This window comes from Pecten maximus, chromosome 9 (assembly GCF_902652985.1).
Source record: "Pecten maximus chromosome 9, xPecMax1.1, whole genome shotgun sequence".
NCBI classification, from domain to species: Eukaryota; Metazoa; Mollusca; class Bivalvia; order Pectinida; family Pectinidae; genus Pecten; species Pecten maximus.
In genome coordinates this window covers 40,925,661-40,949,893 of record NC_047023.1, presented here as the reverse complement: position 1 = coordinate 40,949,893, position 24,233 = coordinate 40,925,661, and the positions used below count along the sequence as shown (strand labels likewise).

General features: G+C 36.1%; 1 protein-coding gene across 9 annotated transcripts in view; it reads left to right on the top strand.

Moving 5' to 3' along the window:
• LOC117335024 (heterogeneous nuclear ribonucleoprotein K-like) overlaps positions 1 to 24,233 on the top strand; it is a 49,926-nt gene that overhangs the window by 22,097 nt on the left and 3,596 nt on the right. For 2 of the 9 annotated variants that reach the window (XM_033894917.1, XM_033894918.1), the window contains exons 3-16: positions 1,064 to 1,241; positions 11,821 to 11,933; positions 13,024 to 13,080; positions 14,157 to 14,200; positions 15,675 to 15,759; positions 16,660 to 16,773; positions 17,719 to 17,847; positions 18,128 to 18,300; positions 18,807 to 18,983; positions 19,279 to 19,403; positions 20,600 to 20,754; positions 21,029 to 21,103; positions 21,972 to 22,141; positions 24,001 to 24,048. In XM_033894917.1, the coding sequence (XP_033750808.1) occupies positions 1,229 to 1,241; positions 11,821 to 11,933; positions 13,024 to 13,080; positions 14,157 to 14,200; positions 15,675 to 15,759; positions 16,660 to 16,773; positions 17,719 to 17,847; positions 18,128 to 18,300; positions 18,807 to 18,983; positions 19,279 to 19,403; positions 20,600 to 20,754; positions 21,029 to 21,103; positions 21,972 to 22,141; positions 24,001 to 24,031 (1,461 nt within the window). In that variant the 5' untranslated portion in view covers positions 1,064 to 1,228 and the 3' untranslated portion in view covers positions 24,032 to 24,048. Of the gene's footprint in view, positions 1 to 1,063; positions 1,242 to 7,392; positions 7,641 to 11,820; positions 11,934 to 13,023; positions 13,081 to 14,156; positions 14,201 to 15,674; positions 15,760 to 16,659; positions 16,774 to 17,718; positions 17,848 to 18,127; positions 18,301 to 18,806; positions 18,984 to 19,278; positions 19,404 to 20,599; positions 20,755 to 21,028; positions 21,148 to 21,971; positions 22,142 to 24,000; positions 24,049 to 24,233 lie in introns of those variants that run through there. The other 7 variants (XR_004534271.1, XM_033894920.1, XM_033894922.1 and 4 more) reach the window with 7 other exon arrangements.

The following is a 24,233-nucleotide window of genomic DNA, read 5'->3' as shown; positions in this document are numbered from 1 at the left end:
AACAATGTCTTGAATTCATTAATCATGATGTTGATATTTTTGTTCCGTTGTTGTGTATATGTGGCATGTCCAATGCTCAAGGCCATGTTCAACACTCCTCAATAGCAATAGAACAAAAAGGAAGGTGATGATGAAAACCTAGAATTCAAAAATATCAAACTATATCAATATATCTAAAAGGTGATAGTTTATTAATTACTTGTCAATGTTTCACGTTTCCATAAATTCTTATTAAAAAATTGAAATTGAAGTTGACAAAGGCTCTGCTTTTGTTGGAGTGTTTTGTGTAAAAAGTGAGACAAGATACAGGTGTGACCTTTTGTCCTTTATTTTCCTGTTTGAAATAGAAGTTATTGATTAAAACAGAAGTAACCTGGTATTATTGATTAAATCCTGCATTAAAGTCAATGGCTCTTCATATATATACCAGAGAGAACTTACGTGGGTCATCAGTAGTAGAATCCCTCATTATAATGGAAACTTATAAACAGATGTTTGTAAAATTACTGGTACATTTAAATTGGTATATTATTGGACAATGAAGTTATCAACAGTGTGGATAATTAAAATAAAAAACAAAAGCAAGAAAACATGAAGCTGTTACGTTATACATTGAAATATTGACAATATATAAAGCATACGGTATATAAAAAAAAATTCTTTAAATGACAATGTGTCAATCATGATGTGACTAATAAGCTTGTGTACAGGAGATAGGAAAATATCATTCTGTTGCAAATAAGAACCTTAAACTTGATATTGTGTAAGTACAGATAATTGGAGATCAATATTCTTTCAATAAAATGAATAATTTCTACCTACACAGTATAAAGAATAAAGAAGGATTGTTTTCAACTGTAAAAAGTTATGTCCTTTGTAATTCCAGTAAAATATACTACATTGTAATAAGGTGAAAAGGCCAAGAGAGTTTCGTAAATGTCAAAACAGTATTATAACTTACTGATATTTTGTATTCAACTTTTCAAGCAACGTTGACCATGAAATGAGAAATGAAAAAAATCTCAAGTTTGATGACTTTTTTTGTTTGTTGTGTATCTACCAGAATCTACAAGCTCCTGATTTGTATACCTGAGAGCTACCTGTATCCCCGATTATAACTACCTGCTGGGAAATTGATTACAACAACTCTCCTGTACTGCTATCCAGAGCTGCCTAAACAGCCGCTAAAACAAGCCTAAACAGATACAGAACATCCTCAGCAGACAACATGGATGATGAAGGTATGTACTGATATACATGGTATAGTCATTGTTAATAACTATTTATCATTAGTAGGTGATTTCGTGCCCTTTTACTTCTGTCGAGAAACTTCAAACATGATCCAACTTTTTAAAGTTAAAAGCAGAAGTTGGATGTATTAAAAGTTGACATGTCATTTTGAAGTCAAATTAATGCTATTAATACCAAGTACTGACCTCGTTTAAGAGTCTAAATCAGGCTTCGAGGAAAAGCGTGAATAACACTGATCATTGAATATCAGTTATTACAGTGTCAGAACATAAGTGATTGGTGGCTTTGTGAGGCACTTATGTGACCGGTGGCTTTGTGAGGCACTAATGTGACTGGTGACTTTGTGAGGCACTAATGTGACTGATGACTTTGTGAGGCACTTATGTGACCGGTGGCTTTGTGAGGCACTTATGTGACTGGTGACCTTTTGAGCCACTAATGTGACTGGTGACTTTGTGAGGCACTAATGTGACTGATGACTTTGTGAGGCACTAATGTGACTTTGTGAGGCACTAATGTGACTGGTGACTTTGTGAGTCACTAATGTGACTAATGACTTTGTGAGCCACTAATGTGACTGTTGACTTTGAGAGTCACTAATGTGACTGGTGACTTTGTGAGCCACTATTGTGACTGATGACTTTGTGAGTCACTAATGTGACTGATGACTTTGTGAGTCACTAATGTGACCGGTGACTTTGTGAGTCACTAATGTGACTGATGACTTTGTGAGTCACTAATGTGACTGATGACTTTGTGAGGCACTTATGTGACTGGTGACCTTTTGAGCCACTAATGTGACTGGTGACTTTGTGAGGCACTAATGTGACCGATGACTTTGTTAGCCACTAATGTGACTGGTGACTTTGTGAGGCACTAATGTGACGGATGACTTTGTGAGCCACTAATGTGACTGGTGACTTTGTGAACCACTAATGTGACTGGTGACTTTGTGAGCCACTAATGTGACTGATGACTTTGAGAGCCACTAATGTGACTGGTGACTTTGTTAGCCACTAATGTGACTGATGACTTTGTGAGTCACTAATGTGACTGGTGACTTTGTGAGCCACTAATGTGAAAATTGAATGTAAATGGGCAAGATACAGCAATAAAAATTGAAAACTGTGATACAAAATTATTCCATAACATGTGGTACAAATAATTTTGTAATGTTATACAGGAAATTGGGTATTTCAGGTAATCTGTGGCCTTTATCCCAGGATTTCTGTTTAGATATGAAATTATCAGATAGAGTATCAATGACCAGGTGGAGAAGTATTAGTTTTGTTATTGCTAGTCCCTCTTCAGTTCAAGATAAAATCAATTTAGGACTTTCTGGATCAACATCTGTTTTTAAACTGTTATAGCTACTGATTTCTGTTGAACAGTGTAATTTAGTGACCAGACTAATGGGTTAGAATTTTAGTTTTATATAAAGAAGCAGATAAATGTGTAAGAAACTTATTACTGTAAACAGAAAGTTTTGTTATTTAACAGATAATACACTTTTGATTCAGGGTAGATGAAATACCTGGTATATTCTGATAATAAAGATTTTTGTGTGGAACATCCATATATCCATGACAAAGAAAAAGTCTTGTGCTGTAAATTGTTGTAATATTACCATTCTATCTCTCATTTCTCCACTCCCCCCAGCCTATTTATCTCTATATAAAACAGATGTGTCATGCATTATGTTGTATTGTGTTTCTGGGCCAGGTAACTTAATGATAATTATTCACTTTTCATGGAAAAATGACTGGTTTGGAGTGGAAGCCTTACAGGAAGATAGATAACCTGATTTTTCTGTTGTTACGAACTCTACAAAAATTTGGTGTCACATTCCCCAGGACTCACGATTATGTCCATAAGCACCATGTGCACGCGTCACGCTTCATTACACACATTTGTTCATTTTTTAGTGTTTAGCTACCCAGTGAGAAGAGCAGGCTTGTTAGATTGGTAATATTCAGGCTCTGTTGTCATTTGAAGACAAATCTATGTTTATTGTAATTTCTAATGATTTAGATATATGATCGATGTGTAGCTTTACAGCATGTCAGGAAAACCAGGTAGATTAATGATGTGTGTAGCTTTACAGCATGTCAGGAAAAACCAGGTAGATTAATGATGTGTGTAGCTTTACAGCATGTCAGGAAAAACCAGGTAGATTAATTGAGGGGATAGGTGAGGGGGATTGGAAGGAAAGAAAAATGGAGGAGAATGCAATAATGTCAGGGAAAATAGGTTGATTGAGAAAGAAGGTTGAGAGGATGGGAATGAAAGAGGAATGGAGGAGAAGGCAATCTTGACAGGGAAAGTAGATTAATTGAGGGAGAGGGGTGAGGGGTATTGAAAGAAAAGAGGAATGGTGGAGAGGGAAATCATGTCGGGGAAAGTAGATTAATTGAGGAAGAAGATTGAGAGGATGGGAAGGAAAGAAGAATGATTGAGATGGCAATAATGTCGGGGAAAGTAGATTATTTGAGGTAGAGGTATGGGTATGGAAGAGGAATTAAGGAAGTGAAAATCATGTCGGGGGGGGGGGGGGGGGGGAACCAGAAGGAGAGATGGGGTTGTGAGGGGATTTAGAGAAGAGAAGGGGCTGTGAAGAAAGGAGAAAGGGTTGTGAAGTTTACAAAACACACATAGTAGGGACCTTTCTGAAAGTTAAATGTGATATAGAAGTATTGCAATTTGTTTTGCCAGAATAATGAAAATTAAATTCAGAGGGAAAAGATATATAAAAATAACCTTAAACTACATGTATTGTGAATATTTTGTCTGATTTTCATTTTGGATGACAAAGGTGTATTGTGAATATTTAGTCTGATTTTCATTTTGGATGACAAAGGTGTATTGTGAATATTTTGTCTGATTTTCTTTGGATGACAAAGGTTTGATTTTCTCAATGCATCTTTGACCGGTGGAAGATCAGACGTTTTCTCTAATAAAAATATTTGTCCACAATAAGGAAATGCCTAATGAGAAATACTCTCTGAAAAGGAAGTGGGAATAGTAAATTCTATTGTACCAACACCACATGCCACAACTGAGGGACAGAGATACGTTGTCAATCTCTACTCGGTCTTCAGGTAGATAATTAAGGCCAGAAAGAGTGATTAAATACGGGGATATAGCCATTATTTCCATCAGTGGACATGAAAGAGATCTAGGAAAGTGAGAGGGGAAAATGGAGATCATCTTCATTGGACAGTGTTCATCATGTAAAGTAGCATTAAATGATCCATTTTGATCCAATAGCCCTGCATGATCATCAGGAGCAGTAAATTGATGAGATGCGACATTTTATGGTAAATGTTGTTGGAACATTGTGACTTGACGAGGATTTTCACTCATGACATTTGAACAATATTATGTTCACAAATTCATTTTGATGGCTGTTGTTTGAAACAGTATGATGAAATGGCTTGATTATTACTTAATCCAGTATTTCAGTATTTATAAGATTTCTGATGATTTATGAGGGTGTTTTCTGAGGTTTATTGGTCGATTGTAATTATGTCACATCAAGGCCAAACTTATCAAATCTTGCAGTGTACACCTTATTTTCCTTTCTTGATTATCAGAGAAAATGGCCTGGTTATGGATGGTTTTGATATCTAGTACTGCAGTATTTTAGATTTCGATTTGTATGACTATATGACAGTTTCGTGGAATTGGATTACAATGATCAGTATACACCATGAATTGTCCAGCTAGCTTCAATATACTCAAGATTCGCTAATACCATTTAATATTGAACTAAAAATTTATTTTTTTGTTCCAATATTTGCAAAATTTGTAGAAAAAGGATTTGTTATTTGTTGAAATGGCTATACATTTTCTCTATGAATTTTTGAAGATATCTTTGTTGTCCAACTTAATTTTGTCCTTGAAATGGTGAAATACAGTTCATTCAATGCTAAGTATGGATATCGGTATCGATGATGATAAAAAATTTAACACCACAGGCCTGTAACCAATATGTACACCAGTATAACTTGAGGTAAGATGCTGTAATGTACTGTGTTTACTTAACCTCATTTCCTAATTAGTGTCAGAACACCTGTCCTCACCTGAAATCAATGATGCTAAGGAATATTCCTGGGCTAATGGGTCTCCAACATGCATGGGTGGTCAAGGGATGAGGACAAAGTAGGAAGGACCTACAGTTGTTGCTAAGTGTACTATAAACAATAATGTCGGGAGGGGGAGATTGGGTGGGGCTGGTGTAGGAAGGATCTGTAGTCTAGTGTATTAGTCAGTTAGGAGGAGAAGAGAATGTTTATACTTCTTGATAAAATGGTGTGGTTGTTATACTTTGTTGGTCACAATTTCATTCTCCATTATAATTTTTCACATGCTCACTTCTGTAGATTTTGTAATTGTTTTGCTTCCAATTTTACAAATGAATTTTGAAGCCATTGTGAGCTCAAGGTCATCGATCCTTTGTGATCTGATCGCAAAAAAATTTAGCTAGTTCCTTTTGAACATATGAAAACAATTGAATTAGTTTTTACACTAACAAGTTAGCGAGTCATTATTGTTTCAGCTGATTGAAAAAACAATGAATGTCATGTGGGCATTGATCTGTAAAAAGTAGAGTTAGTTAATATCAATCAACAAACTGTAAACAAAATACCCTTATTAAAAAAAACTTGGCGAAAACAATATGTTTTATTGAAGAATAACATTAATACACATATATTTGAGGATATAGTGATGAAAAAATGAATCCAGATCTATTTATGGAATAAATTTAATACTTAATTTTCCTCAACATCAATTTGGAAAATATCTGTCTGGCATGACAACATTATAATTTTATTATTAGCATGTTTAATTTTGGCACTCAAGCAAGACCCCAAATACATCAAAATATAACCACATCCAAAATATCTTAATCCTGTGTAATGTTTCATGGTACAAGGAAATTAAGTGTTGTGGTTTGAAAGCTGGGAACAATATTTAGTTTGGTGATATGACATTTTAGAAGTTTTTTTAGAAGCCTTTAGTATGTCCATTTTGTTGCTGTTGTAATTTTTTTTTTTTTTTTTTTATTATGGATCAATGGAAAAAAAAAGATTTAAAAAGGGGGTGTCTTGCAACAAATTTTAGATGTGCTCTCCTTTCTGTTGGATGAAATCATACCAAAGTGAAGTAGCCATAAAGTTTTAATATCCCTTGTTCCAGATGACAAAGAAAATTGTTTCCTGAATTGTTATTTTGTGTCTAGGTACATTTGGTTGTAAGGAGGCATGTTTACTTGTAGTGTGTAAATATAGCAAGACAAATATTTGTTCTTCAGTAAAATAACATATGTCACTGGGAGATTGTGTGATTCCCCTTTCAGGGGACTTTGCTCCCCCAGCAGATGTCAAACCCTACTGAAAGGCTTCTGGTCCTCTTAACAAAAACATTCAGTGGCCATAGAAATATGACTATTGTAAAATATTTAACTTTTGCTGTTAAGCGGTTGAAAAAAAAAACCCATGCAGAAATCAAAGGATAGAAAGTAAATATGTAACATAAGAAGTTGTTTTCTATCTGGGGGAAAAAAAACCCCAAAAAATCATTGAATATTATAATTGACCAAGAATTAATATTTTTAGGAACAAGTTGGTCAGAGCATACAAATTATGAATGACAGATACAATGCTTTATTAAAAGTGTCTGCTAACCCAGTTTAAATCAAATAAAGTCCAAATGTTTGTGATTTTAGTCTTGCCAGACTTTACACTGGCACATGTGTGCCTTATTACTTTTGTATTTAATTAAGAGTAATACTTGACATCAGGGTGAGTTTGGAATCATAGGGTGTTGATAAATGGATTAAAGAGAAAAATGTCCTTATCACCAAAATTGTGGGGTGTTGAATTATTAGTTAGGGATTTGGTTGGTAGAGCCACATGTCAGGTAGAATTACTGGCCCTGATTATAGGAGGCAGAATCACTAGTTATTGGAATACCTATGATCAGAATTTAGCATCGTCAGCAGCTGGATCACAGGTCCTGTTGGCACGATCTGATTGGCCGTTGCTTGGCAACAATATCAACAAATGGCAATGGAGAGAGCCAGCAGTGGTTACATGGCATTTGCTTCTCTAGCTAACACCCACTGTACCTATAGACCGGTACCAGATAGCCAGGTGGGCTGTAGATGACGAGGTAGGCCACCATGTACCCTAACAATGGAAGATATGTACAGGTGTACCGACATACCTGGCCGTACATATATAGACGGTCAGCCATGTTGCTGTGTGACCCTCTCTCGACTCACTACTCCTACTACATAAAAAGGCTTCAAGGCAGATGAGTTTTTTGTAATGTGGTGGACTGTCTGGGTATTGATTCCTGATCAATCTCATCGTCATTACAGCCAGGTATGTTGAAAGTTTCTTGTATTCATTTACATGCTGCATTCCCAATCAACACCTGATTGCATGTAAAAACTGACATTTAATGTCTGAGGCTGACACAGCCACTTACATGGTTTCGCAGATTGTATAGAGTTTGATTACATCTTTGTATAGGGGAATTTAAAGACCTACCACCTTAACTCTTCTAGGCTTGATTGTGTTTTTGTTGACAGGAATATTAACAGTTACACAGCTTGTTTAATTATTTATTGCATGAGAACAGAATTTAAACATTCATAAAGAGCCATGTGCATCAGTGATATATAATATATAATTATATAGATATAACTTATAAATGAAGAAGTGTCACAGTGTATATACATGTATATATATATATATATGTATAAACTGTATATTGGAGTCAATGACATGTTATAGAAATAAAAGTTATTATTCTAATGTCGGCAACAAAATAAGGGACAGCAACAGACATCAAATGGAATTGATTAAATCTGCCATTGCCTATTTGTAATTTAGAAAAAAAGATTAAACAAGAAAATAAAGGATTTTTTTTTGTGTGTGAGTTTGTAATTACAGAAAGTGCTGATCTGAAGTTCCAGGTCGGATTTTCTTCCTGTCAATATTGTGTTATGAATTGATATGAAATGACATGAAATGGGGATTGATTGATTCTTTGTTTGCTTAAAATTTGCAAATTTTCGGTTACTCATATTCCATTGTAAAAACACATTTCTGAGGTTTAACATCTTTCTCTTTATGCATGGCATTAATTTAACATTGGGTGGGGGGATGGAATTAATTAGATTCCAGTAGGTAGTTGTAGGATAGGTGTGGTGCCTTTGTTACCTGTGTGGATTTTTTCCCGTTAATTAGGTGCTATATACCTGGCACATGTGAGCACAGGTGGGGCCTGGCTTGACAGTCAGACATTGGCACATCATTGTCACATCATTAGTAACTTAGATTGTGACATAATGACCATTGGTCAAGGGAAGGTCTGACCACCAGGTATTTGTCGGCTATTGGTCAATGGTCAGCTGCCTCGGCCACCTGCTGCCTAGGGGCGGAGAAGGGCACATTGATGCAGACTCTTTTGACTGGCCAACTGTGTCCTATTCTTTGGGGAACTTCCCCTTGTCATCCTGATTATAATCGCTATGTATAAAGTATGCTTCATTAATATTTCATAATTAGCCGTAGCCTGGCTAGAACAGCCAAACATCACTGTGAAATAAAGAAATTAATTCCATTGTTATGTGCTGGGTAGGAGTCGGCCATGTTAGGGGTGGCATTGATACAGTACCATGGAGAATTGTGCTAAAAAGCTGCATGGAAATTAATCATGGTCGTTTCAAGGAAAATGATTAGAAGGGTCAAAGTTTACCTGTAATAATGAATTTGACAAGCAAAGGAAAGACCAATGAATAAAAACTGCAGACTGGCATAGAATGCCAAATAGAGTTCATTTCAGCAGCAAATCATATGGTAGTATAGATTTGATGTCAACAAGGAAGACTAACAATTGTATCAGTTTGAAGTGAATGGTGTCTTTATACACGAACATATATACGGTATATAAAGAAAAAATAAAATACATTGGCATTTTATAAAAATTTGATGTTTATGATTTATGATAAAACATAATAGTTGATACTTGGAAGAAAAATATATGGCTGTAATGAAGATTTTCTTAACATGTCAATAGCCGAATTGTACTGATAACTGTTAACGATATGTACTGATAACTGTTAACGACTGATATATTAGTGTATGCTGTAGTATATTAACAACCAACCAGAGACCAGGTGACTTATCCCATAGACATGTACTGGGCAGCAATAAAGTGAGTTGACTCTCTTGGTAGTTGATGGGAATATGATTAATTGTATTGAGATGGACCGGTTGGACCGTAGGAATGATGTGTTCATCATGATACTGTTTGTCCACCTTTGTTTATTATATCTGTGATATGAAAAACGGTGGGGGTTGGTGATTAGCGATGAGTTATAATGATAATGGTAGAAATCAATGCTTTGTTTGTACTGAAGATCAGATTTCAGAGGGTGGTTGTACTTTTATTCTATCAGCCATTGGGCACTAGATCGGATTTCACAAGGTGTTGTTAACTGTTAAACAGTGATGGTCATCGGTAGGTTTTTATGGTGGGTTTTTACAGTAATGGTTGTGTGTTTATCTGTAGTTTATTAGTATGTTAGATGATATAAAGCAGTGTTGATGATACTCTAATGTATAACTAGCAATTGTCTGGTGAACTTCTGATACCAAGCATTTTATGCTTTACAAACTCCATGGGTATTATAGGAATGTTGTAATTTGTGAAATAAATCTAGTTTGATAATGTTCTTCTTTGAACCTTGGACTGTTATATAAGATTGAAAAAAATCAAAGCTATGATAAGATTTACCCACAGAAGGTGTTTACCGTGTTACTTGTACCGATGTCATTAACATCAAAGTTCAGTTTTGTTAAATCCTGCCTACTATAAGTAGTTAACTATTAAGAATCTTGATGAAGTTCTAAGTGTACCTGTGTTACCTACAGAGGGTGCACATGTCATTGTAATTAGGTCACTGTGACCTTGATGTCAATGTCAGAGAGCTTTACCTACTTGGAATGTTGGAAGCTGTAGACTACCCCTCAGTAAATACCAATTAGTTGTAGACACGGTATGTCAGGTGTATATGAGGTGATGGGCCTTCTATTGGGGAGGAAAATCAATGATTTCTGTGTCTGATGGGTGCCAATGTTCCTGGGTATGAATTTTACATAGCTTATCTGCAATCAGCTACCTATGCAGCAGTTTGCGGATGAGAAGAAACTTTCTAGGTCAATAAAGGTCAACACGATCTCGCACCATCATTTCTACTCAGTCAATGGTATTATTAGATAATTGAAATTTACCCTGTTTCATTTTCCTGGGGATAACAACAAAGACATAATATTAACAGTAAATCAGGGATTTGCATGATCTAGTATCTATTGTCTTCTAACTTTGAAGAAGTTGAAAGGACAGATGGTTAATTGGCTTTGTTATATCTCTCACAACATACAGAGTATATGTGAGAGTCACTCAATTCTTATTGTCTTCCATTTACCAGCCTTTATTACTTTTCTGTATTGATAGCTGGGTAGCCGCTAATACAATAAACGAAAAAAACCTTGGCCCATACCAATTTGACATCACCTATTATTGTAATCCCTATTTATAGCTATGTATGGACGATGACCAGCTTGGTCATTAAAACCATCAGGTGTAACCCATCTTGTGAAGCTTTGATCTGTCTGATTGCTAAATCTATCAGCTAAATGGGTCAATATTTTTGTTGAGAAACAGTTCTTTCCGAGTTTGTCGTTGAGTAAGAATCCTTTTTATGGTATCTCCCACACATATAGAGCAGTTTAAATTTTACCAATAGCATTAGACATGCAATCCAAGCTAGATGCAGTTTTATAGATAAGAATATCGTAAAAATACCTGGCAGGTCTGCTTTGTGCAGCTTGCACTTGATCAAAGTTGAAGTGGCTCATTTTCTTCATGCCTTCGTTACCCCGTGACACAAGCTTATTAAATATTTATATTCTCAGGTCATTTGTCCATTGACCTAGCCTGAATCTAGTTGTAGTATGTTCCAGTAGTAAGAGTATTGAGGAAAACAAAACATTAGTATTTATAGAGCTGTAACAAATAGAATGGAGCAAAATATAGAGTTCATCAATTATCAGAATCCCAGCTGTTACTTGATAAATTGTGGTTACTGGATGTGTAATATATGATATGTAGCACAAAGGGTAAGAAGCAACTTAAGAACTTATTCATACATAAAACCTACAAAATTTATACTGTATGTTTTTAATCAGTTGTTAAAATTATTATTCCCAATTCTGGAAACATGCATGCATGTATGGATAGATTAGTGTGGTGTGAATCTGTTTTCATGATCCTTAGTACAGAAATCCTGTAACAACTTGGCTTTGCTAAGAAATGATTAAAGAATGTATGTGTTCTCCGAATATGTGTGGACTTTTTGAAATTAGTTAAAAACAGCATTTGCCACAGAGGTTATTCTGAGATACTATGATACATCTGTAGATTTCCAAACTGAAGGAGTTTACGTTAAGGCCATGACCTGGGAGTCGTATATTGGTCTTTCTTTGGTTGTAGGTAACATGAAGCGTCCTCATGAGGATGACTACCAGGAGGATTATGATAACAAAAGGAGGCGTGGAGGGGATGGTGGACAGAAGATCGAACTCCGCTTCCTATTGGCCAGCAAGGTACGGTGTCGTATTTATCTTAGAGAAAATATGATATTGATATAATTATGTCCCTGACATTTTACTTTCTCTTGCATTTGTTGCTTGAAAGAATTATCAATGTAGCAAATGATGTGTTGTGTTACTTTGTTAGGAAATTCAAGAGAAAACTTTTTTTTGGTATATCGTATTCGACCTAATAGACCCACTGCGCACTTAAAAAGTCATAAAAGAGGTGTACTTGATAAAACCACATAGAGAGAAAAAATTTCAAGTAAAATCGGGTGGATAAGATAACAGCCTTTATGTAAAGAAAATAGTCCAATCTTTGGTTAACAGACTGAAAATTTGATATATTGGCCGATCAGTGAGGTAAGGAACTTTTTATGTTTTGAGTAGCACACCAATCCTCTTTTCCTTAAAGGTGGAGATGTACTTATTAGGTAGAATACAGTAAGTTGTCTACAGAGGAGCATTAGATGTTTCCACTAGAACTGTTGATGAAACGCGAATGACAATTCAAATTAAACCTGACAAAATAAATTAAATATGGCATCATACAACCAAATCTGTCGTTGGGCTTGATGGTTAACAGGGAGCCGGTAAACAATACAATATGGTTGCCTGATTTATAGATCTCATGGAGAGACGGGTGATGTGTTGCAGGTGTCATAGCAACCATTCACCAAATTGTCACATGATATTGAAAATCTATGATGAGTTAGTCATACCTGTGTTATGTAGTTTCCTACTTCCCGCTCAAATGTGATTAATTTGATGACGGTTGTACAGCTTACCGGGAAATTTCAGAGAGCAAACTTGATACCAACTCATTTGAATGGTCAATTATAGCTTTATTCCTGTTAATGAATTGATGTTTATGGCCGGATACATTTCAGGACTTTTTTCTGGTGACTGATTAGGGCCAATATTGGGGCCCCGATTTCAATTCAAACTATTTCACAACAAAGGCAAATTTCTAAAAATTACTGTTTTCTTTTAAAAATTCTGATATTCCAATTTCATCATAAGTCCAAACAAAAAGCCAGGTTTTAGTTTGATACAAACTTGTATATGATATGACAGGTTTCCTTTGCTATTTCTTTAACAGAATGCCGGAGCTATCATTGGGAAAGCTGGAAGTAACATCAAACGACTGAGACAAGATGTAAGTATTGCAGACAGATTCTATGCTCTGCCCCTAATCCGTGCAATTTCTTTTCAGGTATAGGGGGTCAATATTGATCCCTATACTTAATGTTCTGGTCCTTGGTCTGGGCCCCATACCACAAATTGGTCCGATGTCCACTCGTACAAGAAAGGGTCCCTATTTTTGTTGGGACTGGTCACGACCCCACCACCGACCTCATGACCCTCCTGACGTCCCTGGCTGAGGGGTCAAGATAGCCCTGCCCCACAACTGTTGGGACCTATTGGGTCAAGATGAATATCTAAAATGTTTTATACTCATTTTACCGTATATTACGAAATATTTTTTGCCATGTTGTTTGTAATCGGTAGAGAATATCAAAGCCCTATGGCCATTGTAGTTAGATCTGTATGATATGTCACTGTGTAATTTTGTCATGTAAAGCCATATTGAGTCTTTGTTAGACTTGGGGTTAAGCCCTCCGCGGCCATTGTTTATTGATTTATCTATGAATGGCCCTTCTGGCCAGTATTGATCCAAGCAGAGAAATTATTATCATTTGCCCATGCCTTTAAAGTATGTAATGTTGAATCCATTATCACTTATGTCTTAATTTTGAACATTATTTCTTTGTATTCTACAGAATTGTCTATTCTTCCCAGTTCTATTGACGATTTCATATGTTAAAGATATGCTAATTTCACAACCAATCTTGTGTTCTTGCAAGTAGTGATAGCTGGATGCCAGCCCTGGTGTCATTCATACAGTACCAAGTAATGTGTTCCAGCAACGATTCCCGTTATTATTATTGTTTTGTATATACTTTTTTGTCCATATTATAAAGCCATGCTGCCATTTCTCCTTTTTCAATCCATATCTGGCCTGTCCCACAAATCTCGCCCTGCCCGCTACTACACGTACAATTACTTCGTCCAATGTACGTATGTCCGTCCAACATCCACTTGACGTCTATCCAACCGATCCCCTGCCCTGTGAACGAAACATGGAAATGTTCACCTCGGTCCAACTGTCCTGGCCCATGGAACGCTGATTGTACACTGGTCTGGTCCTAACATCGTCCACCATCCCGACAGTACAAAGCCAGTGTCACAGTTCCCGATAGTACCAGCCCCGAACGGTATGACAAAACAACTCTTATTTAATCAGTTTCAGTTTTCGTGTCTTGAGCAGTCAGAAAAGTAGTTAATTAAATGAAAGAATAACAATTCACCTTTCGTAAAGGGACTTTTTTCACGGCCCATGTTCTTAAACAGATCTCATTTACTTCTGTCTTCTCGGATCTGTATCAAATCGGGGAGCATGCTTTGGTATAAAGTTTTTTTATCAGCAATATATCAATTAAAAAGTCCTCAGTGATCAAATTTTGACCAATTCACTTGGAAAAAAAAGGATAGAAATTGCTTTGGGTTTTTCCTGCTCGTGTATAGGGGTTTTACTTCCTGCTGTTAATGTGGTCAGTGATGCACCAGCTAAGGGATATGTGTGACCAGTTGGTAGCCAAGTTTTAGTTCATTTAACCCCAAATACATCAAACCTTACTTTGTCTTCAAATGTCCTGGTGTGATTGATGGTCAACAAATATTGGATTTTTAACAAAAAAGATTTCTGAAAAAAATCAAAAATTTCATAAAGTTTGGGCATTAACTTTTATAGATGTCATTTTTGAAGTAATATAAGAAAAAAAATGTATAAAAATTACTGATCAATTACAAAACCTGGAATATATGTATTTAAAAATTGAGATAAAAAATTCTGATAAATAATAATAACTCTCACACGTTCTGTGTACTGGTAGCTTGTCCATGGGGTAGTTTATATATATTGCACTGGTTTGTGATGTACCTAGAAAATCGGTAGTCGACATTTCTCCAGATTTTGGCTTACATGTTGTTGGTTTTCACTATTTAACACCGTTACTACCATGGTGATATTGAACTGAGGAGATGGTGAACTCCTGGTGTAGACGCTTACTAACATTTTGGAAGTAACAAATTGTCATGATTCGTTTCCTCACCCATGAAATAATGAAGAAATTGCTTCAAGTGTACAGGGATTCGATAATGTGAACTTTGACCTGTCTTGGTTTGACCTGTCAAAGTTCAAAATATGCAAATGTCTAGGTCTTCACTGCGTTTGCTTGTGTAACTGTTAATTCTTGCTTGGAACTAGAGTTTGATGCTAATATTTCTTTCTTTTAATTTTTTTTTCGTCATGTTACTGGTTTTTTTTATTGAAAATTCAGTTAGATTAAAGATAAATGTATTTTAATGTTTTCATATAAAAATATGATTGTCAGCTTGTGTTGGTTTCGTTTTTATTGATATATGAATTGGATCATAAAAAATCAATCTTAATTAAATTTGATGCATGTCAAAGGAATTTTCAAAATTTCTGAAGAAGAAAGAGTTTGTTGTAAATGAGATTTTCTTTCTTCATTTTCTTCTTTTCTATCATTTTCTTGCTTAGCACTTATCACTTGATTGAGCACATACGAAGAAGTTTTTCTTGAGGTATTTATGATTTCTGGTGTGTTCCGTGTGATTTGATGTAATACAGACACTCTTCTGACATCAGTGTTGTATCTATTACAGTGTGCTGACGATCGGGGCCGACATTGGCACTGCCCTCGATTGTGCCCTCGATATCATCCCGAAGCTAGAAGATGTAAGTGATGAGGTACCAGTACTCGTTTTAATTTTTCGTGTGTTTTATTTTTATCTCTTTCCTTTCTCTTCTATATTTCTTGTCAAGGTTTGACTGTTCAAAGTCCATTTTCAAAACAAGAGAAATCCTGAAAGAAAATTTCCTGAATTTGTATTTGGCTTGTAAACTAAGTATGATTTCTTTGAAATTCTGTCTGTATCTGTATATGTCCATCAGACAAGTAATTGAACAGTCAAACTATATCTTTGAGCATTAGATATAGATGTGTGATTTGACAATCTCCAATATTTTATAGGGATGTTACCAGTGGTACGCAGTATTAGGGGTTACCAGGGGGAGCAACGTGCGTTTTGTCAGTGCTACTCAATATTGGCAAAAATGCTGGTATTGTCTGAAATTTCACTACTTTTGATTAGATGTAAATGTTTCAAAATGAGTTTATGGAAGCAGCTTGTTTTAAAACATTCAGCATGAAATGTTATCTGAATAAATACATACAAATGTGATTTAAATATTAGATTCATTATAATGCCTTTTTTACTTGGTGTAATTAATCCTTGCACCCTAGATTTTGGAGACTCGATATTGAATCATCATAGTTGGGTGACGCTGGTGAAGGTTAACTGTATCAACACATTGTATAATGGTTCTATTTTACTTAACACTACTAACTTATCTTACAACTTTCCTAATTTTCTGTACTAAAAACTTCTGAAAAAGATACACAAACTGAAGATAAAATAATGTTTTCCAATTAAAAAGAAATTTATTTTGTTTTACTCCAATTTCATATTCAAGTTAGAAGCTCTTTGTTGTTAATATTTCTGGAGTTATGTAAAAGTGAAGCAACAAAGCACTGTTTACAAGGCTAAGGCTTGTGATGACTAACTGTTGTACATTGTGGTGTTACAGTACAAGAACTACAAGGATGAGAACTTTGACTGCGAGATGAGACTACTGGTACACCAGAGCCAGGCGGGCTGTATCATTGGACGTGCTGGATTCAAGATCAAGGAACTCCGAGAGGTCAGTACTGTTATGGTTTCCGACAGGTCCACTCCAAATTTCTTTGTAAGGATTGTACTGTTAAAATCTGTATATATGTTATAGAGGTTTATAATAGTAACGAGTGTTCAGCCTGTGTCTCTCATACAGAAATGAAGTAAAATTTAACACTGATTGTTGATGCAGAATTGTGCTGCCTGAAGACATGAATTTATAATGACAATCATTGTTATTGCGTGGGACAGTAAGAGGTTTGACCCCATTGACCTGATGGATTGTTAGAACCATTAGTAAAATATTAGTATTGATGTATTGATCGGCGTAGTCTACAAACCTGGAAATAGACGGTGCTAGGGGGCATCTGCATTATTCATTAATCAGAAGTTTTATTTCATCTGATTTTAGAATAATGATGATAAATTCTTGATATTTGTGGGAAAAGACTTCTTAAAGATTTCTGTCCTATCTAAAAAATAATATTACTGTGTCTTAAGATTTATTTCTAAAATAAATTCTCTGACTGGGTCTGTAAAATTTACTTCTGAAATATCAACATCAAATTGGTATGTACAGCATCAGAACCTTGTGTTATACGATTTGAATTGCTATATGTTGGTTTGTAATGAACAGATTCCTATCGTTGCTAGAGGACATGATAACAGGTACCATTGGAAGTGTGGGACGATTCGCCTGTATTATGGCCCCAATTTCATCAGTTCCTGAAATGAAGGAAATTACTTAACATTTTCCATAGAAAAGTCTTTATTTGATATAATTTAGATAATCAAATTTCCTTTTTAAGTCGCTGGATTTCCTTTAGATTATTTATTAGGATGTTGATAAGACAGGGGCCTGGTTCCATGTGGGGATTACTCATGTCTCTTTTTAATACACCTTCAGTATCATTTGTTTATTTTTTTATATTCTGCGTTTATCCTTTCTAACATATTTTGTTGTATTTCACAGAAAACGGGAGCTCAGATCAAAGTTTACTCTCAGTGCTGTCCACAATCGACAGAGCGTGTCGTGGCCATAGGAGGCAAACCCAAGGTGGTCATCGATTGTGTCGACACCATCCATGAACTCCTCAAGACAGTAAGTTGTGATTAGCATACTATAATAAACTTGCACTGGGGGAGGTGGCTTATTTGAGGATAATGGCGGTATGGAAACATGGTTGGTAACCTTACAGGAGCATTAACATAAAATTCTGATTAGTCCTCATGAATATGTTTTGAAACAAGTTAACCAATATGAGAAATCAGGGAAGCTATCTTCTTTCTTAGATCACATTACAGAATTACAGATAAAAATCTCTCACTGCTGAAGAGAGATGGTTGAACATTAAGTATTAATGACGACATTTCATTGACAGGCTCCACCCAAGGGACCCAACCAGCCTTATGACCCCATGTACTGGGACGAGTTCCTGGTGGCCGAGTATGGAGGCTACACATCTGCCGAGGGTGGACGAGGCAAGGGAGGACCCAGAGGAGCACCACAAGCTTCCCGAGGCATGGGAATGGGCATGGGCATGAGGGGTGGCCGGTAAGAGATCCTTTGTAAATTGTCGTCCAACAGATTTAAGAATGTCTATTTTTGCTTTGATAGATTTCGTCCTGTGGCAGATTCTGAATATCTAGTTTCGTTAGACCTTTTGAATATTTATTTTGTCTCTGATAGACTTCTTCATATGACATATTTTGAATATTATGTGTAAGTAATCTTTAGACTACCTTGTTTGTTTCCTGAAAATTAATTTCTATTGTTCTTCCCTACAAGTAATAAGTGCAGACTTAAGGTTTTGGTCCAATATTGTATAACATTGTTTTGTATTTCGTGTTAATGATACAATACTGATGATACAGTTCTGATATTATTGTTTTGTATTTCGTGTTTATGATACAATACTGATGATACAGTTCTGATATGTTTGTTTGGTATTTCGTGTTAATGATACAATACAGATGATACAGTTCTGATATTTTTGTTTTGTATTTCGTGTTAATGATACAATACAGATGATACAGTTCTGATATTTTTGTTTCATTCAGGCCTGGCATGGGGATGGGAATGGGAGATATGGGTATGGGAGGTCGTGGCGGTCGCGGTGGTGGCATGATGGGTGGCCGCGGCGGTAGAGGAGGCATGGGTGGCATGCGTGGCAACATGGGAGGAATGAGAGGCGGCGGCATGGGAGGACCTAACAGAGGTGGCCGAGGAGGGTTCGGGTAAGTATTGGTGTGTTTGAAGGATCTGTAAAAATATATCTTCTGTTTGTTTTGATAGTTGTACATGTCAAAAATCAAACTTTGTTTTAAAACCATTCATAAACAGTTTGCCTGATCAGTCGTAAATGAAATATTGTAAGATTATACTTTATTTTTTCTGTGCTTAGTGTTTTAAAATGTCCCATTTAGCACATCATAAGAGAAAACCAGGATGATTTGATTTCTGTATTTTCTTATTCAGAACTGATGGAGAAAATTTTACATTTCATGAACATTTTAATATGTATTGTTACAGAGGCGGAATGGGAAGTGGTGGAATGGGAGGCAGCATGAGTGGTGGCAATATGGGTGGCAACCAGAGCAACATGGGCGGTGGCATGGGAGGTAACAAGCAGGGAACGGACTACTCAACCAATCAGAGTGAGGATACACATGACTGGACAGAAAATGAGCAGAGCTTCAATAAATTTAAGCTCAGAAAGAAGCTAAGCTTCAATATATTAAAGCTCTGTCTTTAAGATTTCTTAACAAATGAATATGCAGATGCTTTTCAAGTTTTGATTAAATGAATTTTTGGGTTTATGAAATATTTATTCCATCAATAAAAAAGCCAATACAGTGATTGTTAGCATTAAAGAAATGGAAATCACACTGAAACATAAAATTTTGCATCTTGCATTGCGTAATATTCCCATGTCAGCTGTCTGTCATTGACTTGCTTTGATTCCAAATAGCATCTTCTATAAAGAGACACATTTTGGACATTTATAAATGAGGATGGTACAAAGTACACTATTCTTTGTCTGACAATATAATTGTATGGGTTGCATGTTCGAAACCTACATGGGGCAGTTGCCAGGTACTGACTGTAGGGCGGTAGTTTTTCTCCGGGTACTCTGGCTTTCCTCCACCTCCAACACTTGGCACGTCCTTAAATGACCATGGCGGTTAATAGGACGTTGAACAAAATAAACCAAATCAAATGTACGATTTGTGTTGATGTTACAGAGTGTGTCCCTTTATATGACTGTGGAAGAGATATTTTTGCCCCTATTTATACGTTTCATCTATTTAACTCATAAAAAACAATCAAAATGACAAAGTGAATTCAGGCTAGATGAAAAATTATATCAGTATTTGTAAGAATACAGGGGTTTACCCAATCCTAAATTCAATGCCACTCATATTGATTTTGAAAAAGGTAAGAAGGTTAAGATGTTTCATGAGGGGTGAAAATATCTTCTCACAAATTACAGTACTAGCCTGTAGAACCTTTTGTGTGTGTTATATCTTCATCAAGATATGAATTTCAGATATCTGTTTTCTGGTAGAAACTGGTATCTAAATAATTTCAAAGGAAATTATGCCTAGAGAAAGTCTTAATCATGAAAATAACTGGTATGATGATGAAAAGGGAACTATTGAACACATTTATGTGAAATGATTCTGTCTCATTAAACAATGTCAGAAATTTCCTTAAACATTTTCTTTTTTTCCCCAACTTTTGTAATAAAAAAGTATACTCAGTTGACTGAAAAAAATGTTCATCATGTACTAAATGATGTGTTGACTTAGTTTGAATCATGTACTAAATAATTTGTTGACTTTGAACGAAGGATTCGGAGGAGATGGCGGATATGGAGATAACTATGGAGGTGACAATAGTTACGACGAAGGTTACGACAACTCTGGCGGTGGCTACGGCGGCGGTAATTCCAGCGGAAGCCAGGGAGGTGGAAACATGGGACAGAACTTCACCCAGGATAACACGGTCAGTAATTACAAATCAACACCTAACCGTTAATGTGGACTATATTTATCCGGCAATGACCTGATTTTTGGTAGTAAGCTCATTCATGTATTAATAGGAGTTACCTGTACTATATTTATCCAGCAATAAGCGTATGCTCTGTAGGAAGCCTACCCCATATATATTGCTATATAGTGGAGCTACCAAAACTACAGACTGGTGAGAAGTTGTTAAATAAAAGTTGACATACATAATGAGTAAAGGTTTGAGTAAACATGTTTTGTACATATTACAGGGAGGTATGGGCCAGATGTTTGGTGACAATTGTAACAGCAGTCCGTCCTCGACACAAGTTACGATCCCAAAAGATGTAAGTTACGATCCCAAAAGATGTAAGTTACGATCCCAAAAGATGTAAGTGGGAGATTTTCTGTCATTTTTCCGGTGGATCCAGCAAGTTGCAGCTCATTTGATTATGTTTGGTAGCCTCAAGGAAATATAGATAAATAAGACAAAATTGTATTCAAAGTCCTCTTCTGTTGAGAATATTCAAGTATGGTTTGTGAATTTCATTTGAATATTTACAAATAGTTGCCATAAAAGTAGTTCAGGAGTCTAATGGAATGAATGGACTGTTAATTTTAGATAACAAGTTTTATGAAGTTTTTTTTTATTAAGTACTCTTTTTTAATGATCTGTATGATAATTCATTTATGAGTTTTGTTCCAGGAACAAAATTGTGTGGTATATATGTAACAGAGCGCATGATAAATTAAATTTAAATCACTGCCTCCGCTCGAACCCGGGACCTCTGGCTTACTAGTCTTACGCTCAACCGATCGAGCTAAAGAGAAGATCTCTCTAGCCGAGCGGTATATTGCGGCTTGTATTTACCAGGGTTGCATACATTTGTTCCAATATTCAGTTTCTTGACTATTTCTAAAAAGGGAAATAAAACATAAATATTGCAAAAACAAATGTGGAATGTCACAATTATATAAGGCACTTACAACATCATAATACAGAATAAGGCACTTATAACATCATAATACAGAAACTGTAGAATGTTCAGTTTGGTGTCAAAATAATTTAGAGTAATATTCAGTTAACAGTTCATTAATTGATTTCCTAGAAATACTAGTAAGTGAAAAAGGCAATTAAGGATATTCTTTGTGAGATATTTCTGATCAGGATTCATAAAATAAATTTGTCACCAATGTCATTCTCTTGTTGTACAGTTGGCGGGAGCTATCATTGGGAAGGGAGGTTCACGTATCCAAGAGATCCGGCGCCAGTCTAACGCTCAGGTGGTGATTGACGAGGCACTTCCGGGCTCCAGCGACCGCATCATCACAATCACAGGCAGCGAAGATCAGATACAGAATGCACAGTACCTTCTACAGATGAGGTGGGTAGCTTAGATTGTGTCTTAGGATAATACACAGGTCACCACTAGATAGTACAACTAGGAGTCATATCTTCGGATTGTAAAAGGTCGTCATTAGATAGTACAACTAGAGGTCATGTCTGAGGAGTATAACAGGTCACCACTAGATAGTACAACTAGGGGTCATGTCTGAGGATTGTAACAGGTTGTCACTAGATAGTACAACTAGGGGTCATGTCTGAGGATTGTAACAGGTCACCACTAGATAGTACAACTAGAGGTCATGTCTGAGGATTGGGTCACGTCTGAGGATTGTAACAGGTCACCACTAGATAGTACAACTAGAGGTCATGTCTGAGGAGTATAACAGGTCACCACTAGATAGTACAACTAGAGGTCATGTCTGAGGAGTATAACAGGTTGTCACTAGATAGTACAACTAGGGGTCATGTCTGAGGAGTATAACAGGTTGTCACTAGATAGTACAACTAGGGGTCATGTCTGAGGATTGTAACAGGTTGTCACTAGATAGTACAACTAGGGGTCATGTCTGAGGATTGTAACAGGTTGTCACTAGATAGTACAACTAGAGGTCATGTCTGAGGATTGTAACAGGTTGTCACTAGAATTTCAACTAGGGGTCATGTCTGAGGAGTATAACAGGTTGTCACTAGATAGTACAACTAAAGGTCATGTCTGAGGATTGTAACAGGTCATCACTAGATAGTACAACTAGAGGTCATGTCTGAGGAGTATAACAGGTCGTCACTAGATAGTACAACTAGAGGTCATGTCTGAGGAGTATAACAGGTCGTCACTAGATAGTACAACTAGGGGTCATGTCTGAGGATTGTAACAGGTCATCACTAGATAGTACAACTAGGGGTCATGTCTGAGGATTGTAACAGGTCACCACTAGATAGTAAAACTAGAGGTCATGTCTGAGGAGTATAACAGGTTGTCACTAGATAGTACAACTAGAGGTCATGTCTGAGGATTATAACAGGTCGTCACTAGATAGTACAACTAGAGGTCATGTCTGAGGAGTATAACAGGTCACCACTAGATAGTACAACTAGGGGTCATGTCTGAGGATTGTAACAGGTCATCACTAGATAGTACAACTAGGGGTCATGTCTGAGGAATATAACAGGTTTTCACTAGATAGTACAACTAGAGGTCATGTCTGAGGATTATAACAGGTCGTCACTAGATAGTACAACTAGAGGTCTCGTCTTAACGTGTACGTCGGGATAATGAACAGGTCGTCATGGGGATGATGTGGCTGTTTTGGCAATGGAGATAAAGGCCATTGTTTTCAGATGTTTAATATTTGGTTTTGGAAATTCAAAAAACAAAATGTTAATGAGGACAGTTTCTGTATGTGAAGGACTTGTTACACATTGAGAGTAGAAAGAACAAAAATTCTTTTCAAAACTGGAAGTAGTGTTATCTTGTTATTACAGAATCTATGAGAACTTTTGTTTTGGGTAATGGTACCATGTTATCTGATGGTGGCTGTGAATTAAATTGCGTCTTTACACAATCTAGTGATAACTAGCTGGTATTATCATCTTATGTTGGAATAAATATACTTAAGCTAAGTCGTCTTGATTCCTACTCGTACAAATATTTCGTCCTTCAGAGGGAAGCAGCTACCAAATGGCACAAAAATGACCTATTTTAGAATACAGGAATCGCCGAGATATTTAATGGATTTGATTTATTTTCTGTGCCACTGTATCTACCCGTTTCTATTTTGGTTGATTTATTTGTACATTTGTATCGCATATCTTTTAAAACAGTAATGTCTATCGTGTTTTTTTTATGAACAAGGAGAAATAAAATAAACCATATTTTCCATGTAATTTTACTTTTAGAGTGAAGGGCTTGGAGTCATCATTTCATTGAGCGTATAAGATAACACAGTATGTATTTCCAGTGTTCTTTTGTAATTAGGCCCCAGTCCCGACCCCAGCCCAATTTGGCCCATCCTTTACGAATTAAATCTTACCCTACTGCCCCTACATAAGTAGAATAAACTTATAAAATACAATGTTTGTTACCTGTACAGGTATGTGTAATCAAGGTCATCTCACGGAAATATCACCTG